We start from the raw sequence: 21489 nt of genomic DNA on the forward strand, positions 1-21489 counted from the left end.
GAGACATGCAGCCTGCAGAAGTGACATGCATGGTTATTGTCCACATTGGAACTACCTACTGTAACCAAAGCACAATAATCCTTTTTCCATCTTTTTTTGGGCGGGGGGATTTTGTAGAGACAAATTGAGCAACACTTTCCATTTAGGATCAGGGTGTTTAAGGAGGTCATGCTCCCTTAGTTAATCGCGATAGATGTGACAGTTGTCATGAACTTGTACTCTCAATGTCAAGAAGGGTCAGAGCAGTGTACTTAATGGAGGGGGGATGGTTATGGAGTATGTATGAAGTACTGGAATAGCACATGTTCGTTCAGTTTAATCAAGGGTGTGCTCATTTCTGCAACACTTCATTTAAACAAACTTGGCTAACTTATGTTACAGATATTAATGACATATATTTCTCAGTTTTTACTAAGAACATGTTTACTACATATATATTTTGCCATCTTTCCATGAAGTGTAGTAGTGCTTAGTAGGGGGGTAATTAAATAATTTGTATTCGTTTAGAGGTTGTTATGCTGAGTACTGTAAATATTTAATTATTTTTATTTATTTATTTACTTATTTTGTGCTGAGAGTTGGCTAATAAATAGTAAATATATTAAATTAAGTTAGAAATGATTATACTTAAATGCATGTATAATGTACTAACCCCAAATCACACCTTACCCCTTATTAAGTCCAATTAGTTAAATTGCAAGTCACGGTGGATATAAATTTCTGTTTTTGACTCATTGTTTTCCACAGTGATTCTACATTAATTTCTCTTGTTGTCATGTTGATGCTTTTACTCACTACTATGCAACTGATGCTGGTATATTGACTACAATGTCTAAACAGATCATTACTTGCAAAAACACAATCCAGAATGTTATTCCTAGATGTCACATTTTTGATATCGGAATCAAGTGCAGTTTGAACTAGGGATGCACCAAATGTTTAGCAACCGAAATTAATAATATAAGCGAAAAGGCAGAATAAATTATACCGAACAATGACGTGATGTGATCAAATAGAGGAGCACTCTAATGCAGCAAACATGTCGGCAGTGTGGAAGCATTTATAACTGTCAGAGAAAGACGCAAAAATCATTACAAGCACCGACAGTACTGCATCGCATGTCTTCCATGAGAAGAGAAAGGGCTGGTTGTTGCTGGTTGTATGATGACTGAAATCATGAAGTAGCCTTAAACCATTAGTAAATAAACTACAGAACATTATGTTGTATAATACACGCACCAACTGTATTTATTCTGACAGCGCTGCACAAGCTTCTTAGCCAGGGTTCAGATTCCAAAGCGTGAGGAAAATCTGTGTAATGAGAATCATTCATAAATCTGCTGCTGTCAACAAAAAAGTAGTACTGAAGTCCTCCTGCAGGTTTCTGCCACAATATAAGGCAACATTCATAAATGTTAGTATTGTAATTTTACTGTTGTTCTGTAAAATAAAATAAAAAAGTAAGACAAAAATGATATCAATCATTACAACAGCTCTATTAATACATTTATTGTAACATTCTCCTTTGCTCAGCAAGGCTGTATTTATTTGTAGATTTACAAAAACACATGCCTGATTCAAAAACAAGGTCTTAAAAATGGCCAAAGAATATGATTTTACTAACTTATTCATTTGAAGTTAAATTGTGCTTTGTTGCTAGGCTGTAATGCCTATTAGAATGTTAAAAATGTTCAGTAAATATTTTTAAATTGTTGTTTTGTAATTGTTTTATTTGTTTATTTATTTTTTGAAAAGCAAGATAAAACTGTAAAGTACATTTTGGCTATTTAATTTATGCAATGGTGAAAAAAATTGGCAAAATATATGTGATCCTGGACCACAAAACCAGTCATAAGGTTACATTTTACAAAACTGAGATGTATACATCATATGAAAGCTCAATAAATAAGCTTTCTATTGATATATGGTTTGTTAGGACAATATTTGGCCGAGATACAGTACATCTATTTGAAAATCTGGAATCTGAGGATGCAAAAAATCAAAATACTGAGAAAATCACCTTTAAAGTTCTCCAAATTAAGTTCTTAACAATGCATATTACTAATCAAACATTATATTTTGACATATTTATAGTAGGAATTTTACAAAAAAATCTTTACTTAATTGCCTAATGATTTTTGGCATAAAAGAAAAATCAATAATTTTGACCCATACAATGTATTTTTGGCTATTGCTACAAATGTACCCCAGCGACTTAAGACTGGTTTTGTGGTCCAGGGCCACATATGGGAAAAAAAACAACACAAACATGTTTGGTAATCAGCCTTCGACCCAGTGTGTAATTTGCTTCATTTCAGCCAAGAATTTTTTTATTTCAGTGCATCCCTAGTTTGAACAGCCTTAAGCGTGCAGCTTTATAGAGTTTACAGTGTGGTGTCCTTTAGATTAAAAAGACTTTTAAGGAACAGCACTTTGCTTAATTAAGATGTTCGCATTCAGAGCGCTAAATCAGTAAGACTTTGCCTCATTTGTTAAAACGCTTTCAAAGCGTTTTGTTGTGCTTCTTGCTTGGAGCAACAGCTCAAACTTGCGTTGGCTCGAGTAAATCTCCCTCCTGTGTGAGCGTGTCTGTCATGAGTGCTTTGGTTTACATGCTGACTCATCTGATAGTGGCCTTGCTGCTGCTATAATTGGTCTAATGAAAGGTAATCCTTACACTTCCCAACCAGCAAATCCAGTTTGAGTTCGGTGAAACCGCACCTTAGGTCAGTCGGTGGCCCAGGATAACCTGCCATCACCCGTCACATGACTTTGCCAACCTGTGCAAACCGCATACTGAGTGTTTCTGTGACATGACTACAGTACTTGGCGTAGGGTCGCCCGTGGCACGCATGCCCGAACCAACACATAGCCTGTTGTGTTACTGTTCTGTCTCTTGTGTCATCTTCAACAGCCCTCAAGTGCTTTATGTTCTTGAGAAACCCTCTCTCTCATTCTTAAAGGTTTTTCTCTTCCATACTCTCCTGTATGTGGGGTGAGGACGGGCGCTGGTGACAGCTGAACGAGATTTGAGGAATGCTATTGTCTTGTTTAAACAATGGCTTTGTATGAGGCAGCTTGTTCTCTGAGAACGTTTGCTCAGCTGTGACCTCTCTGACCTCACTCAATGGACACAAGGCAACGCAAAATCCAGCAAAATGTCATCTTCTCATATCATTTCATCTTCAAGCTATGTCAGAGTGTAGTCAAAGTCAACTTTATTGTCAATTCTGCCACATGTACAGGACATACAGAGAATTGAAATTGCGTTACTCTCAGACCCATGGTGCATACAAGTAACATTAAATACAAACAGTAACATTAAATACAAAGGTGGAATTTAAAAAAACATGAATAAATACAAATAAACATAATATATAAAATTAAAAACACAATATACAAGTAAGGGCACATGGTAGAGAGTGCAAACCACGTAAACAATGTAGTACAACAGAGCTTGTAAAGTGTAAAAGTGTCAGAGCAGTCTTGTTACAGTCTATGAATAAGTGTGAGGTAGTTGGCAGACCAATGCTGCACAAAGTGACTGGTGCAGGTCAGTGTGTGTGTGTGTGTGTGTGTGTGTGTGTGTGTGTGTGTGTGTGTGTGTGTGTGTGTGTGTGTGTGTGTGTGTGTGTGTGTGTGTGTGTGTGTGTGTGTGTGTGTGTTAGAGTTCAGAAAGTTGTGGGGCAGAAGAGGGGAGTGAGGGGAGTGGGGGCAGAGCCGGGAGAGAGTTGAGCTTCCTGACAGCCTGAAGGGTGAAGCCGTCCTTCAGTCTGCTGGTCCTGGCCTGGAGACTCCGCAGTCTCCTCCCTGATGGCAGCAGGCTGAAGAAGCTTTGCATTGGGTGGGTGGGATCGGCTGCAATGCAGAGGGATTTTTTGGTGAGATGTGTGCTGTAGATGTCTTGGAGGGAGGGGAGAGGGACACCAATGATTCTCTCAGCTGCTCTGACTATGCGTTGGAGAATTTTATGGCAGGACGCATTGCAGGCTCCAAACCACACAGTGATGCAGCTAGACAGGATGCTCTCGATGGTTCCTCAGTAAAATGTGTACATGATGGGGGCTGGTGCTCTCGCTCTTCTTAGTTTGCGGAGGACGTAGAGACGCTGCTGTGCTTTCTTGGCCAGTGCAGTGGTGTTGTTTGTCCAGGAGAGATACTCAGTGATGTGCACACCCAGGAACTTGGTGCTGCTCACTCTCTCCACAGATGCACCGTTGATGGTCAGAGGAGCATGCTGAGTGTGCGCTCTCCTGAAGTCAACAACAATCTCTTTCGTCTTCTCCTCATTCAGAGAGAGATTGTTGTCTCCGCACCACGTGGCCAGGCGGCTCACCTCGCTTCTGTAGTTTGTCTCATCCTTGTTGCTAATGAGACCCACCACAGTCGTGTCATCCGCAAACTTGATGAAGAGGTTGGAGCTGTGTGACGGAGTGCAGTCGTGGGTCAGCAGAGTGAAGAGGAGGGGGCTCAGCACACATCCCTGAGGTGCCCCTGTGTTCAGAATGATAGTGCTGGATGTGTTACTGCCGACCCGTGCTGCTTGTGGTCTTCCTGTGAGGAAATCCAACAGCCAGTTACACAGTGAGGTGTTGAGCCCCAGCTGGATCAGTTTTTGTGTGAGCTGTTGTGGGATTATAGTGTTAAATGCTGAACTGAAGTCTATGAACAGCATTCGGACATATGAGTCTTTTTTGTCCAGGTGTGTGAGTGCTGAGTGGAGTGCAGTGGAGATGGCATCATCGGTCGAGCGGTTGGGCCGATATGCAAACTGGAAGGGGTCCAGTGAGGGGGGAAGGACAGGCTTAATGTGCTGCATGACTAGCCGTTCAAAGCACTTCATAAGGATGGGAGTAAGTGCAACTGGACGGTAGTCATTAAAGCAGGAAGGAGATGACTTTTTTGGCACCGGAATGATCGTGGTTGCTTTGAAACAGGTGGGGACGACAGCCTGGGAGAGTGAGATGTTAAAGATGTCTGTGAAGACATCAGTGAGTTCCACTGCACAGTCTCTCAGTACACGACCAGGAATGTTGTCAGGACCCGGAGCTTTGCGAGCGTTGATCCTGCTGAGGGATCTCCTCACACTGTCCGGGGACAAAGTCATCACCTGGTCACCAGGAGGGGGTGAGGTCTTCTGTGCTGTGGTGCTATTTTGCACTTCAAAGCGAGCGAAGAAGGTGTTCAGCTCGTTCAGCAGGGAGAGCGTTCCGAGCTTTCAGCAGCCTGTAGACCTCCCCTGTCATCCATGGCTTTTGGTTGGCACGGACAGTAATGGTTTTGGTGACTGTTACATCCTCAGTGCATTTGTTAATGTAGGCTGTAACAGTCTCTGTGTACTCCTGGAGGTCAGTGGTGTTGTTGTAAGTGGCAGCCTGTTTAAACATATTCCAGTCTGTGGTGTTAAAGCAGTCCTGTAAAACCTCTGAAGACCCCTCTGGCCACACTTGTATCTGCTTACGAACCGGTTTGGTGACTTTAACAAGCGGTCTGTAAGAGGGCATTAGCATAACAGTGATGTGATCAGAGGCGCCGAGGTGGGGGAGGGGAAAAGCTTTGTAAGCTCCTCTCTGGGTGGTGTAAACAAGGTCCAGTGTGTTATTTCCCCGTGTTGGAAAGTCAATGTGTTGCTGTATTTTTGGAAACACACTCTTTAAGTCTGCATGATTGAAATCCCCAGCCACGATGAGAAAAGCATCGGGGTGAGCTGTTTGCTGCTCACTGATGTGCTGATATAGTTCATATAGTGCCTCGCTCCTGTAGTTGTTGGAGGTGGGAGGGATGTACACAGCACACAGCAGTATAGCTGTATATTCCCTCGGTAGGTAGAACGGCCGGCACTTAATAACCATAAATTCCAGCACTGGTGAGCAGTATTTGCAGACTACAACAGCATCGCGGCACCAAGCGTCACTGATATAAACACAAAGTCCGCCACCGCAGGTCTTACCCCCCGTGACGACAACCCTGTCGGCACGATAGCATGTCAGCTGGTCGAGCTGAATGGCGCGGTCCGGGACACTGTCGCTGAGCCATGTTTCCGTGAACACAAAAACACAACAGTCCTTTACATTCCTTTGAGATGAACGTAGTAGTCGGATGTAGTCCAGTTTGTTGTCTAATGAGCGTACGTTCGCCAGAACGATGGAAGGGATAGCGGGTTTGTGTGGGCTAGCCGCTAGCCTAGCTCGGATACCTCCGCGCTTACCCCTCTTCTGCTTCCTCTCACAACGCTTGAGGCGCCTCCATTGTGGGCGAGGTGCAGGGGTGGGGGTTGGTGATTGAGTAGGCCTCCGGAGCAGACCCAGATCATTCAGCTCTTCAGCGTCCACAGAGTTCAACTTAAAAACTTTGTTTCTGCCGATATCGAGCAAAAATGTTCGGCTATAAACGCGCTTAAGGGCAGATAAACGCGACGAAGACGTACAAAAACACTGCGACTTACAGGACGAAAAACACGAAAACACTGTTTGGTCGGGAGAGAGAGAAGCCGCTGCGTGTGCACGCGCCGCCATCTTGAGTTCTTCGAGTGTAGGGCTGAATGATATGACAAACTGAGCAAAATAATTATGCTTATTAGTTATAATCACCATTATTAATCACAATTTATTACAGTCATCATTTTTAATTAACACATTTTTATACAGGTAAAAACTGGTAAACTTTTCTCAAGTCGAAGCTGATAGCCTAAGGGTAGCACTTCAACATATAGTGCATTAGCACCTCAGGTGACCCAAATTTGAGTCCTCTTTAAAATAACCAAACCCAGACCAGTGGTGAAAGTGGACCAAGTGAAAACGACCCAGTTTTCTTTGTTCACACTGTCGCTGTTCCTGAAAGAGGACTCTGATCCTTTTTTGGTCCACTTAAGCAGTAATTGTGTCTCAGACCTCTTTGTGTTCAGACTGTTACTTTTTGGATCTAGTCCAGTTCAGTGTTGATGTTTTTATCTTTTGCACAAAAATATAAGTTTTGTAGACCTTTGCAATATTTAGTTTGAATTGTTTTCTTTGATTATGTAATTTTACTTTTTAGGAACTGCACAGATAAAATTAATGCTGTATGAGTGGTGAAGGACAATATTTATGGTAACATATCAAACTGTAAAATGACTGTAAAAGCATGATTTACAGCTCAGATAGATCTACAGGTTTTCAAAAAAAATAAAATAAATAAAAAAAATAAAATGACTTTTCAGCCTTCTGAACAGCTGATTTGTACGGAGACATCTGATGACCAAACATTGATATTTGCGAATGGAAAAACCAAGTGAGCCCAGGCCGATTTGTGTTCACAATTCACGTTTTTAGAGAACCATACCTTTAGCCAAAAGCAAACCATACTCAAACCACCTCCCGAGATGGTCTCGGTATGGTTTGCTTCTGAGGGGTCTGAGTCATTTGGAGTGTTCACATATGGGCCAAAATTCACGCGAACCACACCCAGACCCCTGAAAAGGACCAAGTGTGAAAACACCCTCTGTCCCAATCCACTTCCTGTCTGCTCTCCACTGTACTAGATGTTAAAACAGTGAAGGTTTCTAATATTAATTCCAATAGTTACAAGTAATGGAAACGTTTTTAGATTTTCTATACAAGTCTTTCTATAAGACTACTGTACTGTAGCAGAGTTTGCATAGGTGTATTTATTTAGCGACCACAAACAATGAAGCCACTTTCATTTGAGCATAATATTAATAGCAAATATGTTTTTGCTGGTCTTAAGTGCATCAGCATGTGTGGTTATATCATGTTGTGTTCCAAAAATGAGTACACCTTACTGAAAATTATTAATTAAAACAAATTTTTGATCAATAAGTGAGCATGTTCAACCAAAGCGTTTAAAACTCAGAATCAGAATCAGAAAGAGCTTTATTGCCAAGTGTGTTCACACACACAAGGAATTTGTGTGTGTGAACAAGTGTCATTTTTGTAAATTGTAAATCTATAAAGTGTAATATGCTGACAAGAATTAATTTTGACAACAGTGGAATCACTTGGTTATTTTTTTTTAGTGGCCACAAACAATATAGCCCAGATTAATGTTTGGATTTATTACAGTTTATCACCTGGGAAGGTTTCTTCGTAGATTTATTTGCAGCAAATACACTCTTAAAAATAAAGGTGCTTAAAAGGTTCTTCACAGCGATGCCATAGAAGAACCATTTTTACTTCCACAAATAACAATTCTTTCAAAGGTTCTTTAAAGAACCATCTCATTCTTATCTTTTTATAATCTGAAAAACCTTCCTTCACCACAAAGAACCTTCTTTGAAACAGAAAGGTTCTTCAGATGTTAAAGGTTCCTTATGGAACCATTTAGACAAAAAAGGTTCTTCCATGGCATTGTGAAGCTCCTTTATTTTTAAGAGTGTAGCACATTGGCCTTGTAAAGGAGTACAATCTGGCTGTATTTGCTTTCGTTTGAGCATCATTATCAAGTATGTTGTTGCTGGTTTTCATTGCACCTGCGTGTGTGTATGGTTTTCCCAAGTTGGGAAAATTAAGTAAAACACTGGGCAGAAAATATATCCTTTAATAGGAAAATATAACCCCGTTGCAACAGAAGTGCCCAAAAATAATAACGATAATCAGGATGAATAACCAGCTGGCCAAAACTGCAGATGATTATGCGTAATTAATCAAGAGAAGCAAAAGTGATTAAAATGTGATTTACTGTACAGCCTTATTTTTAACAAAATAAAAATAATAATTGCTCTCTGGAGTCAGTTTAATACCTCTTCATTAGTATTTTATAAAATTGATAGACCTTGAAGTAAAATATTTTGTGTCCGCTCCATGGGAATCCAAAGTCCCTTACATTTGAGAGCTTTCATTGCCTTTTAGCTGCCCATTAACTCTACTTTAGACCACCTCTAATTGCTTCTAATTTTAGCCCTGTTGGCCTGAAACTGCTTATTTAGGAAAGGTTGACTTGCTGTTTAGTGCAGCTGCGTTCAGTTCATTTTGTTCAGTACTTTCTGTCTTCTCATTAATTTTCTTGCAAATATTCATATGCTGGTGGAACTAATGTTGTGCTCTCCTGTGGCAGGGTAATGTGCTGATTTCCGGAGTGGTCACAGGGGAATTTGCTCATGTTGTTTTATCATTTTTCTCAGATCGGCGGCTGCTGCAGTCTAAATGTTCTGTGTGTGAGAGAGAACCGTCTGACACGCATCCCTCCTGAGCTCTCGCAGGCTACGGAGCTGCACGTGCTCGACGTGTCTGGAAACAGGTTTGTCTGAACCAGGTTTTCTCATCAGGGGATTTGTGATGTAGAATGAGACATCAAACACATCAGTGAGTGTTTATCACTCAAATTTTTGTGACAGTCAGCCTCATTGATGGGGTAAAGGAGTGATCCTGCTTCAATACATCTGTCAATTACAACAGAAAACAACTTCCTCCCTCAGTTTGCAAACCTTCCTCATGTCATTCTAAATTTATAAGACTTTCATTCATCTTCAAAACAAGTTTTTTTTGGTTGTTGTTGTATGTTTACAGCGGTTTAATTTAAATTTTCAAAAGAGACATCATTGCTTTATATGATGAACCGATTTAACTTTAAACATTGATCAGCAAACATAGAGCACATCAAGTATGGTAAACAAGCTCAAACTACAATTAGCACCATTGAGGTTTTGCAAAAGTATGTTTGAGATTTGGATTAAATATAATTGCGCATTATGAACTAACTGAAGGGTCAGTGTTTTGGTGAAAAGGATTTGTTTTCATTGCTTTCCTTTTTCCATGCAAAATCATTTTCAGTTAAAAAGACACACACACACAAATCATCCTATAATATTCATTTGTGTGAATAGAATTTTTATTTATGTGAAATCCCTTTAACATTTACTTGCTAATTTGCTAGCTTTGTTTGCAATGTTTAATACATCAGCTCCGTAGGACTTTTGCATAGTACATACAGTGATAAAAGAGAGGGATGGGCTTAATTCTACCCACAGTCAGTAGTGCATACAGAAATTAATTCACCTTGTACACAGAACTTTACAGCTCAAATATTATGCTGTTGAATGTAGTATTAATATACAGTATGTGAGTACACCCCTCACATTTCAGCAACCATTTTAGTATATCTTCTCAAGGGACAATACTATAGAAATGAAACTTTGATATATTTTAGAGTAGTCAATGTGCAGCTTGTATAGCAGTATAGATTTACTGTCCTCTGAAAATAACTCAACATACAGCCATTATTGTTAAAATAGCTGGCAACAAACGTGAGTACACCCTAAGTGAACTTGTCCAAAGTGTCAATATATCGTGTTAGCACCTTTGTTATCTGGCACTGCCTTAATCATCCTGGGAATGGAATTGACCAGAGCTGCACAGGTTATTGCTGGGATCCTCTTCCACCCCACTATAATGACATCACGGAGCTGCTGGATGTTAGACACATGGTGCTTCTCCACCTTTCACTTGAGGATGCCCCACAGGTGCTTAATAGGATTCAGGTCTGGAGACATACTTGGCCACCCCATCACCTTCACTTTCAGCTTTCTCAGCATCTTTGTGGTGTGTGTGTGGGGTTGTTATAATGTTGGTAAACTACCGTTTGGCCTAGTGTCTAGAGAGAAGGCATCATGTTCTGCTTCAAATTGTACAGTACATAATGGAATCCATGTTTCCCTCAATGAACTGCAGCTCCCCAGAACCAGCAGCACTCATGCAGCCCCAGACCATGATGCTACCACCACCATACTTGACTGTAGACAAGACACAATTTTCTTGGTACTCCTCACCAGTGCATCACCACACATGCTGAACATCATCAGAGCCAAACAAGTTTATCTTCTAGTCTCATCAGACCACAGGACATGCTTCCAGTAATTAATGCTCTTGGACAGGTTGTCTTCAGCAAACTGTTTGCAGGCTTTCTTGTGAGCCAGCTTCAGATGAGGCTTCCTACTGGGATGACGCCTATGCAAACCAACTTGTAGTAGGGTTGTGCCGATATACGTTACTATCCTGTATCATGGGCGTCGGAAGCAAAATAAATGTGGGTGGGTCCTCCCCCAGAAAAAAATACTATACAGTATACAGAAATACTATAGCCTAGTATATGCCATTTTCTGTAGTCTGGTGCCTTTTATTTAATGTATTTTTACACAATACAAATAGGCCATATTTACAAATATTACAAAAGACGGCTAATGAGCAACATTTTCAGTGGCGCAAGTGATAAAACCAGTAACATATCGTTTTTGACACGGGAGACCCGAGTTCGCGTCCGCCTTTTGGTGAAATCATTTTTTAAATAGTCTCCCTTTTCACTTATCACATCAGAGAGGCATTTGTTTATTTGTAAATTAATTAAATAATTGATAAGTTGAAATAAAGTATCAACTAGGGTTAGGTGTACCGTGTTTCTGAGCAACTGTTTTACTTTGCTGTGTCTCGGGAGTGACCAACTAGTGAAAACCCGGAATGAGTTTAATTGATATGGACTCTGAAAGCCAAGTGGAATAAATTTGAGGAAACCACAGCATGTAATTTAAGTCTTTATCTAAATGGAGTTTAATTTATTAAGGCAAACTTCATACAATGGATTTGACTGTGTCTGACGAAAAGTGCAAAGACATACTCTCTGAATAATAGAGACGGTAAAAGTGGGTGGGTCCAATATCATTGGTCTTCAAAAGTGGGTGGGTCCTGTCCCACCCACGTTCAATGGTTCCGACGCCCATGTCCTGTATCGACGATAGTCAGCGATATCGCCTGTTGCTGATGCCTTTGGCGATAGTAAAACGATTATTATTATTATCCGTCAAAAAGGCACCTAACTTTAGCGATGCAGCGCGGAGAGTCAGTTCTAGGATGCTTCAGAAAGTTGCCGCGGCATAAACACAAGCATAGAGTGGCTGCGCCGCGCCGCAGATGTGTGCAGTGAAAATGTGTAGATTTATTCATCATACAGTGTACATAGATTAAGTGTAGACAGTCATTAGGATAACAGAGGTAGTAAAATGTGGTTTAGGCTGAGTTAAATACGATATATCAGAATCCGTCTGTATGTAGTAAACATAAACATTCACCTCAGTAACATCTGTATGTGTTCATTAGATTTACGATGCGATAAAATGGCGCTAAACATAAGCACGTGAATTACACGCACATAGCTTCTCCACATTCAATATGAACTGAACTATAACATGAACTGATGACAAAGATCAGACATACAGCGGTAACATTATCGCAATATGACGAGTAAAGAAAGATACATTCATTTGCATTCAAGCACATTTACCGCTCCCTGAAGATAGCAGAGAATGAAACCGAAAGTAAACTTGATCCTCTCCGACAGAACTACCGTCTCTGTACACGCACAACTGTTTCACAAGTCACATGCACTACCCTTACAAAACGAATAAGGAATTTATTACATATTGACACATTTACATATTATTAAATAAATTAGCACGATAGTATCGTGTATCGGCGATCTCACAGGCTGACGATAGGATGATATGAAAATTGAGCATATCGCCCAACACTAACTTGTAGCAGTGTGTGGCGTATGGTCTGAGCACTGACGAGCTGACCTTCTACTTCTGCAACTTTTAAAGCAATGCTGGCAGCACTCATGCATCTGTTTTTTGAAGCTAGGTTCTGCACCTGACGCACAGAATGAGTGCTCGACTTTGTTGATTGACTCTTGCAAGGCCTGTTCTGAATGGAACCCATCTTGTAAAACCTCTGTATGACCCTGACCACTGTAGTGTAACTGGGTTTCAGGGTGTTACTGAACCTCTAATAGCCTTGGCCATCTTTGTGGAGAGCAACAATTGTAATTCTCAAATCCTCAGAGAGTTCTTTGCCATGAGATGCCATGTTGAACATCCAGTGGTCAGTATGAGAGAATTGTACTCAAAGCACCAAATCTGAACTGCTGTAATACAAGATACACAACTTTGTATGTTGCTGTCAAGCAGACAAAAACATAAACATGATGAATAGGACATGTGGCTTTGCATGGTTAAACGACGTACTGCTGTTATCACTTACTCTGTTTTGTTGCCAGCTATGTTGACAATAATGGCTGTATGTTGAGTAATTTTCAGAGGACAGTAAATCTATACTGCTATACTAGCTGCACATTGACTACTCTAAAATATATCCAAGTTTCATTTCTATAGTATTGTCCCTTGAGAAGATATACTAAAATGGTTGCTGAAATGTGAGGGGTGTACTCACTTTTGTGAGATACTGTATTTCTGGTTTAAAATTCTCTAGTGCACTTGCTCCATAGACTTTAATTATATCTGAATTAGTGTGAATGTGATTTGCAGAACAAAACCACTGTACTGAACTAATTATTATTATTATTATTATTATTATTATTATTATTATTATTATTATTATTATTATTATTATTTTAATACAACAATGTCTCAACTAATCACATTGTATTGTGCATAATTCATGTGCATGACCATAAAATATATATATATATATATATATACAGTAGTCAACATTCGAAGTGGATCGAAAAAGTTTATCAAAAGTTGTTCTAAGATAAGAACGGGTATTCTTTTTGGTTTCAGGACAAGTTTGATGAAAGGTTTTGATCCACTTCGAATGTTGACTACTGTATATATATATTATTATATAGTTTTTTTATATGGAAAAAATGCCATATTGTGATCGTATTTTGTCTTTCTCTTATATAATGCTCATTTGTCAGTAGTTTCACAAATCACACTTACTTTTGAACTACCAGTCTCCATTATGGCATGTAACACTCTTTTTCAAAAACTGGTGAATTTTAGATTGATAAAAATCATCAATGCCCCCCTTTTTTTGTTGAATACACTTTTTCACTTGGAAATTGTCAGAATGGTAGATGATAAACAAATTTTATTTAAATTATTTAGTAAACCTGTTATTTATTAAGCCTGTCAAACACACAAAGTTGCCATATTTTAGTACTAGTGGGAGAACATGCAAAAAAAGTCCTGCTTTGAGAGTGTACAGTAACAACATTAAAGAGAGGCAGAAGGCCGTCTTGTAAATGATATTCTGTCTGTTTCTGTGAAGGCTGCTGTACTTGCCCATGACCCTGACCACTCTACGACTCAAAGCTCTCTGGCTGTCAGAGAACCAGTCTCAACCTCTGCTCACCTTCCAGACGGACGTGGACCCCGAGTCTGGAGAAAAGGTTCTGACCTGTGTACTGTTGCCTCAGCAGCCCTGTGAATCAGAAAACAAAGGTAAAGCTCTGATGACACTTAAAAGATCCTGTTAGCTGTTTTTCATGAAATAGTGTTCAGGAAATGTCACTTCTACCTGAAATATGTGAATGTGTGCTGAGAGAGCAAACAGTCTCTGTGGCAGCCTGACGAATCTGATTTCAGGACATCAGAGGACCTGGTGCTCTCTTCCTGTCAGACGTTCTGGGCTTTGGGGTTTCTGTTTTTGGCGAGTGGGGGTTCGGTAGAGAGGGTCAAATGTGGCAGAAGTTTAGCATAAAACTGCTTCTAGACCAATGTAGGATAAGCTTAAGAATATTTTTTGGGGGGGATAAAAGAATTTGATATGTTGTGTACTAGTGTTGTCACAAAACCAAAAGTAGTACCAGTAAAATTGTTATTTTATTATTTAATATCATCATTTTATTTATTTATTTATTATTATTATTATTATATATGTTTTTATTGAACTATGGGGGGGGGATTATAAGTAAATAATATGTTAAAACATTAGCATGTATCCTTCAAATATTTTTCAATTATGTAAACATTGCATTAAAAAAAATCTAATGAAAATAATAAAAAACCAAAGAAACACATTGCGGGTAACAAAACAAGTGACAGGTGCGCTTATACTGCAAGATTTAATGTTATCACAATGTCAAACATCACAATTTCAGATTCAGTCCCACATTTTAGTATGGTTGTCACACTTAAAAATTTGCAGTGTGTACTTGTCAGCATGAAAAAGAACGCTTTTAAATGCTTTTAATAACGTCTACATTATTTACACTGCTGCTCAAAAGTTTGGGATCAGTAAGATTTTTACTGTTATTTAAAGAAGTTTCTTATGCTTATCAAGGCTGTGTTCATTTGATCAAAAAAATTATTGTGTAATTTAATTTATATTTGTAATTAAAGTTGAACTTTCAGAATCACTACTACACTAATCCTTAAAATCATTCCAAATTGCTGATTTATTATTAGTGCTGGTAATTAAAAAATTTTTTGGAACCTGTGATAATTTTTTTTCAGAATTCTTTGATCAATAAAAGGTTAAAAAGAACAGCATTTATTTAAGATAGAACGGTTTTCTAACAATATACAGTACTGTTTAAAGAGAGTGTTACCATAGATTTACATTGTTGGAAAAGAGTTATATTTTGAATAAATGCTGTTCTTTTTAACTTTTTATTCATCAAAGAGTCTTGAATAAAAGAATCACAGGTTCTAAAAAAAATATTTGGCAGCACAACTATATCCAACATTGATAATTCTAGTAATAAATCAGCATATTAGAATGATTTCTGAACGATCATGTGACACTTACGACTAGAGTAATAGCTGATAATAAGTTAGGAATAAATTATATTTTAAAGCTTTTTTTTTTTCTGTATTTTTGATCAAATAAATACAGCCTTGATGAGCATAAGAGACTTCTTTTAACATTACAAGTCTTACTGATCCCCAACTTGAGTGGCAGTGTATGTTATTCCTGTGATGCAAAGCTGAATTTTCAGTAGTCATTACAGTAGACTTGACTTGACATTGTCACATGATGCTTGAGAGATCATATCGGCTATACGCTGAAAAAAAACAAGTACATTTCCTTAATTTTTTTTTGGCAAGTTTTTGCACGCACATTTTTTTAAAAGTAAAGTCTGCTTAACTAGGTTAAGTAAAATTAGCAAATGAAATAAGTAAATTTAACGTGTAGTTAGAGTTATTTTTACTTAATTATTTTAAGTTTACTCTGCAGTCCTCAAGTACAATTCACTCAGCCACGGTTTGTAAACTTTACTCAAACATCATAGCACGAAAAAAAATGCCATTAAGGCATGTGGTTCACTTACAAACATGTACGTAAGCAAGTAGACAGCTCCTTATTTTTTTTAAGGTTATAAGTAGACTGAGTGTAGTTACTAACCAAATTAACACAAAGACTTTGCACATGATACACAATGACGTTAACAATCAGTGAATAGTTTTTGAGTATGAATGGGTCATTTTAAGTAGAAAATGAACTCTAGATGTTACTAATCAGCAAGTTACTTAACCTAACAACAAAAGCAACCATAAAACAGTGTAAATACATCTTGAAAACAGCAAAAAAACAAAAAAAAAAAACAAGATTAATTAGTAATGCCCAAGTGCATGAAGGGAACAATGGGATCATGACTTTGATATTTACTTAAACAATCTTTGTAAAAATAACAAACAATTCCAACTAAAATATACTTAAGTTCAAATTTTAAATTCTACAAGCTTAAATTGAGTACTAATATTAACTCTTTTTTTATTTCTTTTTTTTTATTCTTGCCTGAACTCAATTATTTAATGTAGAAATGACATGTTTTTCTGTATTATTTACTGCACCACAAAATCATTTTTATCAGTCTAGTAAATAATAGTGTGAACTTAGTATGCATGCAGAGGTTAGCTAATCGTAATATGATAGCACATACAATTTTAACTGTATTATAGGGAGATCAAGGTTTTAAGAACTAAATGGATTTTTTCCCGTCCTAACCAGCGCTATATCACTTTCGAGGCATGGATAGGCAGTGCACACTTGTGTCATGATTCTGCAGAGTTTATCTGCAAGGAGATTCTGGGCATAATCAGACTTTTTTTTTTTAGTGTAATATTCTGATAACATCCGGTATCTGCTCTGCCTTAATCTTGCGGCGGTCCTGTGGGATTTATCTGCGGCTCAACACGCCCGTATGATTCGATCAGACTCTGATGTGTATATTGAGTTGAGAGAACGTATAGGTGTAGCAGGGCATCTGTACAGATGAGGTCTTGATATCACTGAGCTTCCTCTGGCCTTTCTTCACACTCATGTGCTGCTTTCTACATACCGCCAGCGGATTGGACGGCTAAAGAGGCTTATCTCCTCTGAGCTCAGCTCGGCCTTAGATGTTGCCACACACGGCCTCCTCCCACAGCCGTGTCTTATCCTAAAAGCAATTGAAGCTTTTATTTTGTGAAGTCTTGAATTTCTCTTTCATTGATGTAACTAGGGGTCACTGTGAAGTTTTGTATGTGCCATATTCCATGACAGGAGTTACAGTTCAGTTTCTTTGTTAAACTTGTTTTACTATATATGTATGTGTGAGAGAGAGTCTTCTATGCACATTTTTGATGAAAAACAGTTTTCTATTTTAGTGATAGCATTTATTCATGCAGTGGAATTGCTGAATTTTCTGCATCCTTATGCCAGCCTTTAGTGTCACATGATCCTTCAAAAATCATTCTAATATGCTGATTTGCTGCTTAAGAAACATTTATATCATCAGAAACATTTATCAAGATTTATATTAAGAAAAACCTTATTTCATAATTATTATTATCAGTGTTGACTGAAAACAGGACATTGTGATACACTACTAGATTATTAAGATTCTAAACAAATTAATGAAAATAATATACAGCAAGGATTTATTAAATTGATCAAAAGTGACAGTGAAGACATTTATTTAAAAAAACAACAACAAAAATTCTATTTCAAATAAATGCTGTTCGTTGAACATTCTATTAGGGCTGCCCTTGACTAAAGATGTTTCTGGTCGACTAGTAGTCGTTCGTTTTGAGCATTAGTCGACTATTAGTCGCAAGTTTGTTAATAAACCATATAAATCTAAATAATTGTCTTTAAGTCTTTAATTGCCTGCATAGCCTAATAAGCACTTAAGCGCACTCAAAAACAGCTTGCCGGCAGATATAATTATGAATGTGTCAGGGGAAAACAGCAAGGAAACTATGTTTCATGCAGATTACATAACCTGAGAGTATTTATTTTCTATTTGAATTGGTTCATTTGAAAGTAGATATTTCGCTCTCTATAAATATATTTCTCATGTCTGTAAGGCAACTATACACAGAGTTTCAACGTTTCGCACTCAAGTTCACTGAGACCGAGACGGTAGAAAGCGCATCCTGTTTGCTCTAATTATTTTACAAAAGCACAACGTTTCGTTGTTGTTTTGAGTTCACATAAATAACCATAGAGTCTTTACAGATTCGAGAGATGTCTTTTTCTTTATCTGTATGACTAAAAATGAAAGAGTATTTTCAGTGCAAGTGACATCTGTTCGTCACAGATGTTTTTTTTTCTGCGACTAAGCGGCTAATACAATTTTGGTTGACCAAGCCTCTTCTCATCGACTATTTAGGGGCAGCCCTACATTCTATTCAAGATATTGTTTCCACAAAAATATTATGCAGTAGAACTGTTTTAACATTGATGATAATAACAACCATTACTGAGCATTAGTAATAAATAATTGAGCACTAAATCAGCATATATTGTAACATTACTTATTTGGACTCTTGAAGTCTTTGTTTAGTCATCACTTCACAGAGCTGATGTGTTTGGATGTGTTGGAGGTCAGGTCATGCTGGGCGGGACAGGGTGGATAAGGGAGGGAGAGACAGAGGGGAGATTGTTTCTCAGTAATCCCGTGACTAAGACTGGATTTGAAAGTGTGATCTCACAGCACTCTTTTACTTAACTCCCCAGTGTGCTTCTATGGAAACTACAGTAAATGCAATAATTTTTTTTCTGAACTGCTAATAGATAAGGGAATATGTTTAACGCACGTATGTAAAAAATGAATGTATATTTATGCTGTTTAGGTTCCGATAACCTTGCCCGCTGTGGTGCTCTGGAGAGTCTGGTGGAGGGCGGCATGCTGGATGACACCTGGGATGACAAAGCCACAAACAGAATGAGCACCATTCGTTTCTTGGAGGACGATGATGATGAGGATGACGAAGAGGTGAGGAAGAAGGAGGCTCTGCTAAGTGTATTATATGAGTTTTGTAAAAGTGATGTACTGGGTGCCTTTTTAGTGGTGTTTTGGTTTATATTCCACATCTGTAGATCTATAGATGACCTCAAACTGACCTTTAACAGATATACACCTTGTTTGCAGGGGCATGTACATTTTTTCTCCCTAATAAAATTAGAACTGGAATTAACATGCTGTCTTTAAATAATAGGGCTTAGACTAAGCCAGGACTAGGCCATAGTTCAATTAGTTCTTGAATTAGTTCAGTACTTTGTTGTTAAAAAATAAACTTCTAAATGTCTGTACAGTAGTCTGTATGTAACGCGATACAACTGTGGTGCTTCTACCGTTTAATCCCAAATTTTTCCCAGACATGAAAATATCCAAATCATGTGCCATTAGTAACTTATCAAACTTATTAGTAAATTATCAATAATTCTTTTTTGAAAATTGTTTTGGAAAAATGGCGTATTATAGTCGGTCACTATTGTGACCGGTGGAATAAGGTGTATACTAAATTAACATATTTCTGCAGTCATGAAAAAAAAGGTTATATATCTTGGCCCAGCTATTTTAAACTGTTTGATCACATTCTAGGGGTTACTATTATGCATAAAAGACAAAAAATATAATCATCAATGTATTTCAAAATTGTTACTTTATTGTAACATATATCATCAAATTGTTATATTAGTATTGCAACATCAATATTGTAACTAATTTGTAACATTAGAACTTTTGATTTAGTACAAGATTTTATTGCAACATTTTAGTGCAATCTTCACTAACAACTGCATTGTATTTATATTGTATGCCTAAGTTCACTGTTATCCCACCGCTCACAATTGTGACCGTCAACATGTCTACTCATCCTATGACCACACTCAACACAACTGAATATATGTGAATTTATATATTAATACTAGACACCTTAGAGATAATGTGTACCAAAAATCTTTGTTAACATACTTTTCTAGCCTTGATGTTTTGGAGCTTTGATGCATCATCATCTCATGTTGCAAACAGGAAATAAACCGCTCTGCTCATGTGACAATGTGCACTAACCATGTGAAACTGCATATATTTAATTGAGTCCCTTTATTTTTTTCATATTTGTAGGAAGTGCACTAAAACATCAGTCAGTAAAGTGCTTAGAGCTGATCTTTTTTTACGGTCAAAATTGTGACCGGTGGGATTAAATGGGCTAATTAAGTGATTAAAAAACAGACATTGACATTTTTTGCAAACATTTACAATGTGGACAAAAATGATACTACCAAATTATCTGTAATATTTAACTTGCACTGTAAAGTTTTCCTTGACTTCCTGAATACACTAGTGTGCGTTGGCATTTTTCTGTTTCGCATGTTTACTTCCTGTATTGGGACAGGCCCACATTTCAAACACAGTATGCTGTGTTGTGTGGCGTGAGCTCATCATGCTTTCCATCATCTTGAAAATTAAACAACTGTTGGAAGCTTGATCAAATGAGTCAAGAACATGTAAGCAAACTTTAGAAATAGCAAGAGTTTATGGTAGTATGTTGCCTTCTCACCACCAGGCGAAGGTAAAGCTCTTTAGTGTGTCCCACCTCAACCATCTTTTCAATCAAAAGTACATTTCGTGAGGTCTTAAAATGCTTTGAAGAGTGTCATAACATGAAAAGGTGCATTAAATGGCCTACTCCATTGTTCTTTTTCTTTCTGTTTCTCAGAGAACACTGTTGCGCCGAGCTACGCCACACCCCGGCGAGCTGAAGAACATGAAGAAGGTGGCTGAGAGCATCCGAAAGGACATGAACGCCGCCAAAGGCCTGGATTCCAACAAAAACGAGGTCAATAATGCTGTGGACCGAGTGACCACGTCTGTGTGACCGCTTTAACTCCGAGATGTCTCTTACCCAATGTGTCTCTCCCCGAAGCCCCCGCAGAGCCATTCCTCACTGTTTTCTCCCAGGGGCTGACCACCCCTTTGCTCTCCTGGGACCACCAGAGCCCTTTTTCCAGCCCTGCTAATAACTGCATCCGCTCCCGCCCCGTGTCAGGGATGAGTCTCACAACAAGGTGCCTTCTTTTCTAAAGACCTCCAGAGCAATAACCTGCAAAGGAATGCACATTTTTACTCTTCAAATCCAGTGCTTTTCTTTTGGTTTTCTTTGACGTACAAAATAGGTAGTTGCACTACAAGTCTTAGAATAAATATGTCAGAATCTTTAATATAGAAATATGAAATTTATATATATATATATATATGCTCTATTTTTTTAATTTTCGAACACTGGGTGCATTTCTTTTTTTTTTTTTTTTTCTTTCTTTCTTTTGGTGACACATGGAGCCCAGGCATTTTTGGACCTACTGATTTTAAAAATTATTGTATAGTTGCTTGTGAATATTGAAACTTTTATATACGTGTGGCAGCTCAGGTGGTGTAAATTTTAGAAACACAAAAAAAGTGTGTAGCCAGTTTCTTAATCAATGAACTTTC

The 21489-nt window shown here is 38.1% G+C and overlaps 1 protein-coding gene across 1 annotated transcript in view; it reads left to right on the plus strand.

Annotated features, from left to right (window-relative positions):
* Positions 1-21258, plus strand: part of lrrc1 (leucine rich repeat containing 1) — a 63935-nt gene extending 42677 nt beyond the window's left edge. Inside the window, exons 11-14 of the mRNA XM_073835228.1 lie at positions 9119-9234; positions 14058-14230; positions 18851-18993; positions 20720-21258. Coding sequence (XP_073691329.1) covers positions 9119-9234; positions 14058-14230; positions 18851-18993; positions 20720-20878 — 591 coding nt within the window. The 3' untranslated portion in view covers positions 20879-21258. The remainder of the gene's footprint in view (positions 1-9118; positions 9235-14057; positions 14231-18850; positions 18994-20719) is intronic.
* Positions 21259-21489: the final 231 nt, after the last annotated feature.

Source organism: Garra rufa, chromosome 2, assembly GCF_049309525.1.
Source record: "Garra rufa chromosome 2, GarRuf1.0, whole genome shotgun sequence".
Lineage (NCBI taxonomy): Eukaryota > Metazoa > Chordata > Actinopteri > Cypriniformes > Cyprinidae > Garra > Garra rufa.